General features: G+C 38.7%; 1 protein-coding gene across 4 annotated transcripts in view; it reads right to left on the reverse strand.

Annotated features, from left to right (window-relative positions):
- PIWIL1 (piwi like RNA-mediated gene silencing 1) overlaps positions 1 to 12,150 on the reverse strand; it is a 133,469-nt gene that overhangs the window by 5,841 nt on the left and 115,478 nt on the right. For all 4 annotated transcript variants that reach the window (XM_068654306.1, XM_068654304.1, XM_068654303.1 and 1 more), the window contains 10 exons: positions 11,817 to 11,942; positions 10,856 to 11,070; positions 9,903 to 10,024; positions 9,179 to 9,259; positions 7,356 to 7,553; positions 6,863 to 6,974; positions 4,533 to 4,653; positions 1,920 to 2,037; positions 1,685 to 1,799; positions 584 to 771 (listed from right to left, as the gene is read on the reverse strand). In XM_068654306.1, the coding sequence (XP_068510407.1) occupies positions 584 to 771; positions 1,685 to 1,799; positions 1,920 to 2,037; positions 4,533 to 4,653; positions 6,863 to 6,974; positions 7,356 to 7,553; positions 9,179 to 9,259; positions 9,903 to 10,024; positions 10,856 to 11,070; positions 11,817 to 11,942 (1,396 nt within the window). The remainder of the gene's footprint in view (positions 1 to 583; positions 772 to 1,684; positions 1,800 to 1,919; positions 2,038 to 4,532; positions 4,654 to 6,862; positions 6,975 to 7,355; positions 7,554 to 9,178; positions 9,260 to 9,902; positions 10,025 to 10,855; positions 11,071 to 11,816; positions 11,943 to 12,150) is intronic.

A 12,150-nucleotide genomic window follows, 5' to 3' on the forward strand; every position in this document is an offset into this window, starting at 1 on the left:
TAAAAGTTTGAACAGCTATTAAAATCATAGCAAGGACATAAAATAAATACTAGTAAGGATACTAAGCAAGGACATAAATACTGATGCATAATGGATCAAGTGTCACATTTACAGCTGTTCAACATACAATATTTGCAGTTTTTGAAAACTGAGGGAAATCACTCTTGACTTAGGCTTCTAATGGCAATTACAGTTAAAAACAAGGAAAAGCATAAAGATATCATGCTCAAGGTCTGCAAAAAAAACGTGTATTCCTTCTTGCATTACATACAGGTCCATCTGACAAAGGTTTTGTTTAATGACCAGATGTCAAATACTTGTTTGGTTTTGGCAGGCCTCAACCCCACAGTGAAAGCTTTCACAAATAGAAACATGAATAAGAAACTCAGTAAATTGACTAACCTGAAGAATTTACAAACAGAAAGCAGTTTATTATTTTTTTATTATTATTTTTTTTTTAAGTTAAAAGCTTATGCGAGATTCTATGCTGAGATCTCTACTGCATCTTGTTTACCATGTGAGTCATGCTAACAGATACAGCTTAGTAAGCACAGAATTATTTAACTTTGGGAAATGCACTTACATGGTTGCCTTGTTCATTCTGATTCCCATTGATGGTGTGACTTTAAACAGATTTTGAAGTAATGTATTCGCAGTATCATAGTTGCGCCGTGTGTATATTAATAACCAGTTGTCCAGAGGCTTTGCGCTAATTAAGGGAGCTACCCTAGTTTCCCTTGACCAGTCAGCAAACTGAGGATTGTAATCAAACTGTAAATAAGAGGTTGAAAAGAAAGAAAATCAAACACCCTACTGAACATGCTATCTCCTGATATGCTTCAAGAACAGACTATAACACCTTTGCCTAGAACATGACTGTTTTTGTTTTTTCCACTGATGTCACTGACCAATTTAAAGTAAGCTTTATCTAAAACTTTCAAGGCATCATACTTTAAATGTTTCACTCATTTAGCCAGTGTAATTTACTATTTGCTGCACAGGTTTTAGTTAGATAGAACTATAAATATAGCTGTTTAAATATATTAATATATATTTCTCCCTAGATCTATTTTTAAATAAGGTAACTGCTTGAGAAAAAAGACATTATTATAAAGAAGGTATAAGATCTTTTTAAGATTAGGACAGGCTTTACTGAGTACATAGATACTATTCAAACCTTTTCCATCTAACACCCTTTGAAAACCAACAAACCCAATTGGACATAGACTACTATAGAGCGATTATATAGTGTTTTATGATAATCCATGATTTAATTAAAATTTCAGTCATTCATACTAAAAGAGTTACTCAGCTTTGCGTGAATAGATTCTGTATGTGTTTTTTCCATTGAACTCATTAATGGCTTTTCATTTGAAAGTCTTGGTATTTTAATAAATGAAAAATAATTAAAAACATCTGTACTCTCCTACTTTTCTATCTGAAACTACTTTGTTTAGACAGAAAGGACTGTTTTGCAAGGAAGACGTTATAGCAATGCAAGCCAGACTCAGGCATTTTTAAACAAAACTTGAGAAGTTTTTAAGTGTCCTGTATGGACAATGACTTATGTATCATGTTTTCTCTCCTAATGTTTTGTTTATAAACCAACAAGTAGTATTTCACCCTCTAAGAACTCGCTTCATTGATGAAAGATGCAGAAAATTTTAGAAGTTATTTTATTTACCACATTTCCTGCTTGAAGGATCTTTTCCGCTTGAACAACTCTTCCCGTAAAGGATAGCAAGTTAGAATCAAAGCTTAAACCCCAGTCCCGGAGTTCCTTCTGAACACCGTCATCTCTGTTCAAAAACAAGATTTCAATTAAAACAAGTTTGTTCTTGCTGGGATTTTATTTTTAATATTCTTGTCATGAAAGTTTTGGTCGACCATGAAGCACAGAAGATACCCAGGTAGCATACTTTTGGATGTAGTCAATAAGTCTTCCGATTTCACATTGCCGTCGCTCAGGTGGCAGTCGTGTATGAACGGCCAAGTCTTTCATCATGTTAAAATCATTCCGCATCTTCTCAGTCAATCCTGGTAACAGCAAAATTGTTTTCTGAGTACAAATTAGACTAAAGACAAAGAAGATTAAACTTTAAAACCTATATAAACCAACAAGTCTTGTTCTCTGCAGTTCACTTTCAAGCTGCAGCAATTGAAGAGTGTAACACAGTCTGTAAACATGAGACAGTAATTATCTATATGCAATAGTCAGTGCTATTTTAGAGGCAGTTTAATAGTAGTCTACAAGTTGTAAGAATGCATCCCATCTTGGGTAACAACTGATACCTCTGCCGATGACAGCACAGTACAGATGTTTTGCTCTTCACTGAGCGCATATTTTCTGTTCACGGTCTGGGTTTGGTGGAAGTTTTCACTGTATTTGTAACATGCAAGCTCCTCAGCCTTTTCTTATTTTTAAAATAAAATTGTGTTTTCTAGTTTTCTTATTGCCCCCATTTGGTTTTCTTCATAGCAAAGAAACAAAAGGAAGTTTGTTTTTACTAACCAGATGGAAAATACCTATGTTTAAGTAGACTCATGCTAGCATTAACATAATTTCTATCAGATCCCCAAAGCTTTGAATTCATCCTCCCATGTAGTGAAGACTACCAGCACATAACATCATTAATATAGTCAGTCATTCAATTCACTAGGAAAAGAGTACACAAGATAAAATTCCCAAGTTGCTGAACAACACTGAACGCTGAGGTCAGCTTTGCACTCTGAAGTTTAATTTAATATTCACGCCTGGCTGATTATAAGACCATCAGCTAAAAAAAAACAAACAAACAAACACCAACACACACTTTCAAAATAAGATGTTCCTAATATTGTGATACAATGTCTTCTTACGATCCATGCAAGCTTGTCTTTAAGCTTTATCTGTTTCATTAAAACTTCGTATCTTGATGCTCAGTAGTCTCCCAGGTCTTCATACAAGACACGTACATTTGTTACTTCTGACCCATGGTTAAAAGAACATGCTGAATTCTATGGTTAACACACACATGGCTTTTAGTACTTGGTACAAGCTTAGGAGTTACTTCAAGACAATGAAGGTGCCTGAGTTTCGAATAGCTGACTAGGAAGCTGTAGCTAGCAACGTATCTCCAAGTTGAAAGACTGCACTTTTATTTGGAACTTGAAACCAAACAGCTTTCTAGCCACTCTAAGTACCCCTCTAGAACTGGAGGAATTAGCACACAATTCTTGAGCTCCAAGTGAGGTATGCACACCAGTCACCTGACCTCCTCACAGAAAATCCCTCCCATCTGCGGTAGCCCAGGAAAACAGCCAAAAACAAGTCCTGCAATTTCCAACAGGTTTGAGGCCTTTACTGAGGTCTGAACAGTCTATACAAAAGACAGAAAAACAACCACCATGGCAGACTATCTATAATGGATGACCGTTTGGTCAGTCTTCCAATCAGAAAATAAGTTTCTGACTATCCCAGATATGTTCCAAATATTACCAGTAGGCATCTGTAACAAGATTCAAGTTTTGTTCACCAATCAGCTCTATTATTTGTGTAACAATCCCACATTTCCATTACTCCTCCTGAAATTTGTACTACACAGACGACATCAGAGATCCTAGAAGGGGCATTATGCTTTTTTAGCAAGCAAACAGTTTTAAGACATAGCTCAGCAATTTCACACCCAGAAGGAGGCCAGTGCAACTGCACGGGTACCTTATAAAACTGCAAAAGTAAATTTGCAGCCAGCCAAAAGTATAGTTCACAAGAACATGAGACAGGATGTGCATCAAGAAAATGTAAACAGCCAAAATCCTACGCACATACTCATCAGGTCACCACTAAGAGCAGACTTGGGCATACTTTTTAAAAAAGAATTCCAGCAGAGGCAATTTGCTCAGTGCTCAGGATCACAGAATCACTGGTATTGAGCATTTCTTGCCAGTCATGCAGATCAGCTGTGCATGTGCTGCAGCTATACAGTGGCATCAGTGGTAATCAGAGTTTTAAGGTTCTGATTGAACACACATTTCCATCTGCACAGATATCAAGGAAGACATTTTTATATTTTTGCATTAGGGGACACCAAATTGTAAGATGCACAGCTCTTTATTTAGATTTCTAAAGCAAACCAAACCAGTTGTTTAACTGAGATAGTTCGCTATGCTCAGTTATCCAACTGAGATGGCCAGGTACTGCTAAATGCAAATTAAGTATCTCGGAGAAAAACACATTCTTACGCAAATCACAAAATTATCTATAGGTAATTTCCCTTTTTCAAACAGAAGTTATACTGTCAAAAACTTTTTAATTTATCAGTGTGGCAACATTCAACTTCCTAGGCAGAGACTATGCAACAGCAAAACCCTTCAAACTTTTCAGTCTCGTTTAAATATCTGAACTCTGAGCTTCATGCTTGTTTATGAACTCACTTTTATGCAAGCAAATAATTTGTAGGTAACTTGGCAAGAGTTTGCTGTCACAACATCACTTTCAGCAGGAGGTATGATTTGACAGATGCTTGAACGTGAAGCAACTATTGCTACTGTACCTGTTAGGTAGCACAGCTCTGGAATTAGAACCACAGGTCCTAATGTCATGCTTCCTCTCTTCCTCCGAGACTGGCTGATCAAGACAGGCTGGTTCAAGTCAGTAATTTCTTGATTATATTGCTGTATTAGAAATACATATTGCATGTTAGTTTATCACAGAATTGAAGGGACCTCAAAAGATCATTGGGTCCAACCCCCCTGCCAAAGCAGGTTCCTTAGAACAGGCTACCCAGGTAGGCATCCAGATGGGCCTTAAATATCTCCAAAGAAGAAGACTCCACAACCTCCCTGGGCAGCCTGTCCCAGTGCTTCGTCACCCTCACCGCAAAGAAATTCTTTCACACGTTGGTGTGGAACTTCCTGTGCTCTATCTTGTGGCCATTACTCCTTGTCCTGTCCCTGCAAACCACTGAAAAGAGGTTGGCCAAATCCCTCTGTCTCCCACACCTAAGGTATTTATACACATTGATGAGATCCCCTCTTAGTCTTTTCTCCAGGCTGAACAGCCCCAGGTCTCTCAGCCTTTCCTCATAGGGAAGATGCTCCAGGCCCCGTATCATCTTTGTGGCCCTCCACTGGACTCTTTCCAGGAGATCCCTCTCTATTTTGTACCGGGGAGCCCAGAACTGGACACAGTACTCCAGGTGAGGCCTGACCAGGGCAGAGTAGAGGGGGAGGATCACCTCCCTTGACCTGCTGGCCACGCTCCTTTTAATGCACGCCAGGATCCCATTGGCCCTCTTGGCCACGAGGGCACACTGCTGGCTCATGGTCAACCTGTCGTCCACCAGGACCCCCAGGTCCTTCTCCTCAGAGCTCCTCTCCAGCAGGTCATCCCCCAGCCTGTACTGGTACCTGTGGTTGTTCCTTCCCAGGTGCAGGACTCTACACTTGCTCTTGTTAAACCTCATTTGGTTTCTTCCTACCCATCTCTCCAGCCTTTCCAGGTCTCTCTGAATGGCAGCACAGCCTTCTGGCATATTCATAACAAACACACGGTTTTCTTAATGCTCACTTCAGAAAGTATTTTTTATTTAAAAAAACGTTTTGTTTTTTGATTGGTGCATTCACTTAATGAGAGCTCTTTTTGTCAGCAAAGGCCAAACACAGAAGCGCTGTTCTCTCTGCTGATGTCACCAAGATACTGACTTGTAAGAGATAACAAACAAATAATCCTTCTGCCTTGCTTGAGGCAGTAGCACCCGAAGTACCTAACCAGAGATTAGGATGCTCATTTCAGATCACTAATGGACAAGGTTCTTGCCCTGTGTAGCAATTTAATTAAATACACTACAAGAATCAAACAGGATTCCACGTAAGTCTGCAATTCATCCCCACCCAGCCACCCCCCAGCCTTTCTTCATATCTGGCACGAGCTGGTCTGTCTAGTGGTCACTAACTTGATTTAGAAAGAAAAAAAGCTGACAGCCAACCATACTTCGTACTTTAACCCCTTCTTATTCTTAAAGAGAATCACACCCCAGAAAACATGCAAAGAATAGCATTTAAAAACAAACAAACAAAGAAGTGGGATCACAGCATAGGCATGAAGTCACAAGAGTTATGAACTCCAACCTGAACTAGAATAGATAATGAACTAGAAGCTAAATTTAAACTTGGTTCCATCCAGTTTTACAGCAGAAACTTCCATGTAGGATTCCACAATTCCAGTGTTCGGCTTTCCAAAAGACAGTCTCTGGGACCTGACACCCCTGACAGGCCAGTCTTGCTAGCAAAGACTGAGGCAAAGGCAGCATTCAGTACCTCAGCCCTTTCCATACCCTGTATCACCAGGGCCCAACTCATTCACAGCAATGGGCTCGTATTTTCCCTGATCTTCCTTTTGTCTTATAGATGAATACAATACCGTACAATAAATACCTATGTACTTAGATCCTTTGTCGTCTTTTACATCCCTTACCACATTCAACTCCACTTGGGTTTTGGCCTTCCTAACTTCATCCCTGTATGCTGGGATACTGTTGCGGTATTCCTCCCAGGTTACTTGTCCCTGCTTCCAGTCTCTGCATACTTCCTTTTCGCCTTTGAGCTTTACAAAAGCTCCTTGATCATCCATACCATTCTCCTGGCATTTCTGCCCAGTTTCCCACTCCTTAAGATGGGCCACTCCTACCTAATGTAAGCTGCCTACTGTAGTTACTTCTTTCAAATTACATAGGATCTTTTAAAATAAAATTCTGCTTAAGCCAACTAGGAATGACTATTCCATGCATTGTAGGTAAAACCTCCAAAGATGCTCTGAAGTTTCAAGTTCAAGCATAATACATATTACAAGCATATACATACAATGACAGGTAAGTTTCCATACCCTTTTGTAGTAGTCTACGTAGCTGATCTCAGAGCCATCTGCTCGTCTAAAAGTACACTGTGGATTGGCATCCCAGTCAATGTCATCAACTCTGTATGTTCTGTTATTGTACCTGAATAAACAAGTTCACCATTTTATTTTTCTTAATCTTAAATACAAATGAAACAGAACTGTGAAGAAAAAAAGTTGATGGTAATACTCATTTTAAGTTGGAAGTTTTACTCCTATCAACAGTAACTTCAGGTTTCCAGTTATAACAGGCATCAAATCATAACAGGTATCAATTCTACTAAAAGCTACATGGCAGTAACACAACATGAAAACAGACCTAATCCGAGACGCATTTCCCACTTTTCTAAATGCTGTTACCTCAACTAACTTGCTAACTAGACAGTGATAACATTTTCAGGTTGATAGTTCATTGTATACTCCAGGACATGGAACACCCCCCAAAAATAGAACAAATCTCTGAGCAGAGTCCAAAGAGACTTACTTTGTAAGAATAACTAGACCTATCAGTTCTTTAGCGCAGGCATCTCTAAATCTTTGCTCTTCAACCTGGTAATAGAGACTATACATAAAATCCAACACTGTTTCACTGCGAAGAATCTTATGGCTCACATCTGCACATAACATAATGCTTTCTTCGTACTGGAGAATAGAACTTGTGAAGCCTGGCCAAACCATCAACCTGACAAAAGAGAACATACAGGATCTTAATATACTTCGAAGCATCTCTGTTCTGTTCACTTTCTCAGACACTTGGAAATAGCCATGACACAACAAAAACATCATTGAAATATAAACAAGATCCCCAAAGTTAATAAAACTAAAAACATTTTAAGTGCATCTTTTTCTTTAAAGTGTATCTGTTTTTTTTGAGTCTTAAATTGACTAATTTAATGATACAGTAGTATGACTGAACCAAAAAAAAGGGCACTTCAAAAGTTAAGAAATCCATTTCATATTATTGGTCTTAAATATCTTAAATAGAAAGCATATAGGTATTCAAAAACTGTGTTAAAGAGAAGACCACCAATAATTTATTTATTAGAACACTGTCCAGTTTCTTCCATCAAGCAGGTTACGTATGCTAGACTAACTGTAAGGTACACACCACAGCCCTACAAGAGGTAGCAACTCAAACTCAAGCTTACCCACATGTACAGTAAGCCTGGGGCTGGCCAGAAGCATCAGGCACATTCTAGGGATCCTGGCGGGGGGTAGTGACAACACACAACAGCCTCCAACAAGGGAGTGTGGTGGTTTTACCGTGCTGAGCAGCTAAATACCACAACCGCTCTCTCACTCCCCCTCTTTAGATGAGGAGGGGGAGAAGTAAAGCAAAAAATAACTCACGGGTTGAGATAAGGATAATTTAATTGAAGGGAAATAATAATAATAAAAGAAAGATTATTATGAACTAAACAATTTAACTAAAGGGAAATAAAAAGGGAAGGGGAAAAGGGAGGGGGAAAGGGAAAATTAAAAAAAGGGAGGAAAACAAACAAAACAAATGAAGGCTATGTGGAAGTGCAGAGGAAAGAAATTACTCTCTACTTTCCACAAATGAGCGGTGATTGACCACGTTCTTGAAGCAGGGCCTCAACGCATGTAGGCAGTGTTCAGGAGGAGGACCGACATTTTCACGACGAGAGCCCACACCTTCCCTCTTCTTCCTGTTTCCACCTTTTATTGCTGAGTGTGACATCACATGGTATGGAATATCCCTTTGGTTGGTTTAGGTCAGCTGCACTGGTGATGTTTCTCTCCTCACTTTTTGCCCACCCCCTAGGAGGGTTAGAGAGAGGCCCGATGCTGTGCCAGCACTGCTCAGCAGTAGACAGAACACTGGTGTGATAACACTGCTGTTCCAGCTACAAGTGCAGAGTACAGCACTGTATGGGCTGCTGCCGGAAAGTTAACATCCCAGCCAGACCCAATACAGGGAGTTCAAAAGCAACCATGCAGTGGAGCATGGCCAAATAAAAGTTTACTTGGCAGGTTAAATGGCCTTCAGAATGAAACCTGGAAACTCCTGAACTTTAGAATTGAACTATTCAATGATCTCAGCTTCACAGATACTTATGCAAGGTTTCTGACATCCCAGTTAAATGTAAAAGCAGAAAATGCATTAGTAAAGAGTCACCAGACATTGCACACAGCACGAAGTTATGAGAAGGAGGCCTCATGCTCTATAAGGAATAACGGGTTTTAAGTTAAGTCTTTGAGTCTTTATTACAAGATAAACCACTGGAGCAATACTGAAAAATCCTCCTCTTTCTCCCCACCCCTTGGCTTTTCATTTTGCCAAACCTGTGATTAGGGATGCTGACTGGGTCATTGGGGTTGTAATAGTTACGTCCAATCTGCTGCAAATTCATCATCTTCAAAAGCCTGCAAGTTGAAATAAAGATGTCATTCACCATTATTATTCAGTTTATCAACTATCTGTGGTCCCATCCCTCTGTACAGCTGTATTGTTTGTTCATTTGACTACATGAAAGTCACAAATGTGAACTTTTGATTAAATTTAGAAATTTAGTTTATTAAATGACAACTTCAGAAGTTGAGAAGAAGTTACCATATAACCTTATCAACCAGCTGAAGGTAACAGTCAAAACAAGCTACTTTTTGGGTGAAACCAGGTAGCAAGTTCAAGTAGAAAGACTGTAGTGGAAGGAAAAAACTAACTTTTTCAGTTAGAAGTCTTGAACTACACTGTTCTTTAAGAGGCAAATCCACAGACAGAAGAGGGCAGAGACAGGCTAACTGCCTACAATAATGAGCACTGCAGCATGTCTCTGCTTGCTCAAAAAAAAAGCATAAACTAGCTTTATACTAACATGTACCAGAAGCATGCATGTAACTGCACTCTAAAATGTTACCAGATGTGGTCGGCCACATAGTAACAGTAGCTACAAAGGCTTGAAAATTTACATTTGTCATATTGATTTGTAGTCCGTTCCTTAGAAAGGAAACACTTAAGTCAGATATTTCTCAAATGACTTCTTATAAAGACGTAATCTGGTAAGCAAACCTTCTAAAAATGATGTTATAAAACTGCAGACATGTAGGTGAATTAGGCGGCAATTCATTAGTCAGTGTGATTGTGATCTTCACATCTTCTCCATTTCGTGTCTTACTAAAGACTTCAGTAACCTGAAAAAGCCAAATTAGATTAACAAAACCGAAGGCAAACAGGGCTATAGCTGGACTTTGCTCCATTAATATCAAGTGTAGTAGCATATTAAAATTCTACATAATAAACTCAAAAATTAGCTGAAACATGAATTTGATTTCCTACTATGACTGTAAACTGCGATCGAGAATGCTTTGCTTGCTTATATGAAACACTAGGCACAGAACAGAGGCTATCCCAAAAGCAGGTTGTACAAGCAGACAATTTGGGGCAGATTGTTAGCAAGGATGCAGTATGGGCAAAGGGGGCGGCTGTGGTTGGCTGACTGCCGGCTAGCAGACGAACTCCACCTTACTGCTTGCTCACACCCCCTTGCCTCCCATCCCAGTAGGACAGTGGGGAAAAAATCAGGATGAACAAGAGCAAGAAAGCTCATGGGTCAAGATGAAGACAGGGAGATCACTTACAGAATTACCATCATGGGCTAAACACAGATTCAAGTTGTGGAAATTAACTTCATATTTGCTTACTAATTCAGGTATCGGAGAGGAAAAAAAAAACATTAAAAATGCATATGGTAAACACCTACTGATCCATGCAGAAAGAAAACTGTCTGCACTATCTGCTTCTGTGCAGAGGATTATTCAAGTTTGCAGAGCCTGAGAATTAGAATCAGAAGTTTATTACCAGATTTCTCTGTGCAGGCAAATTAGCTTACACTACTAAATTCAATCCAACTAAATGTTACTCATGGGACATCAATTCTCTACATTCAGCCAGACTAGTAAGAAATAAGAAGCAACATAAAATGTAAGTCAAAATAAGAATATTATAGAATTCTCATATCATACCTTATTCCCTAGTTTTTTTGGCAAGAATAATATTGATCCATCAAACGCATGTGTCTTTCCAATTAGCTCTTCATGCTGAAAGAGCAAAGCTGATCGAAGACGGCGAGCTTCCATCTCAGGATTATAGCCAATATGGTACTGATACAAAGCCCATTGGGGTCGAGATGTCAGTCGAAAATAATTCGCAATTAATTTTATCATAATACCTGAAGAACCTAAAATGAGAGGCAAACATCCTAGTGGTTACAAAAGTTTAACAGTTTATAATACTTTAACAACGCTGAGAAGTTTTAAAATACTGTCATACAGAGATTAGATATCTGTTGCATTCTGCAATTGTTTTGTACAATGAAAGTTATAGAAAACTGTCACATATGTACAGTGTTATCACAGTCACCAGAGCTTTTTATAATTCCTTCATCCATCAGGAAAACTCCCACATCAACTGAGGTAAACATTTATATCAGTAACCTGTCTCCTAAAGGGTAAGCACCATCTGCAACAGAGATGAATCGCTACCAAAACACAAATGGACAAATTACTTTACGTGAACGATAAACATGGAGCAAAAACCAACACAAGTATCAATCAATATAGGCATCTACTTTCCCATTCCCACAGGCTAAAATGACATATCTTTCGGTATTTCAAGATTTAAAAGTAAAAAACATGCAGTGAGAACTAGCTGCAGTTCAGTTAAAGTATTTTTGCTAGTTTTTCAAGTTTCATTTCAAATTTCCTTTAGACTTAAAAACACAAATTAATACAAAATGTGCACTGCAGTCAATTACGGATTATCCATTTTATTTTGGTTATCCACTTTTCCTATTCAAAATACACCTCAGACAAAAACAAAAAAACCTACAACATGCAAAGCAATTGGCAATATTTAGGTTGACCTTTAAGAACTACTTTTCATTTCAACTTGCTTACAGTTGTCCATAATCTAATCTGAACATACCAGTTTTTGATTCTCGAACATGTTCTATGGCTTGCCGAGTATTCACCCCTAAGTCATGGAAATCCCGACGACGTCCACCCCTATCTGCTAAAGACAACTCCTGAAATCCAGCTGAAATCTGTAATCCTATTGGTTTGAAAATTGAGAAAAAAAAATGAAAAGTAATACATACTATCTTACTAAGATTTACATTTAACCAGCATGCAAACAGAACAGCTCATTAGCCAGATGAAGAAGGATGGACTAATAAACTAAGTCAATCTCTTCTGCAAATGCAGGGGAAATAGCCCTTGTTTCAACTCAAAATGACACTGAAATATGAAGGAGTACATTG

This window comes from Anas acuta, chromosome 17 (genome assembly GCF_963932015.1).
Source record: "Anas acuta chromosome 17, bAnaAcu1.1, whole genome shotgun sequence".
NCBI lineage: Eukaryota > Metazoa > Chordata > Aves > Anseriformes > Anatidae > Anas > Anas acuta.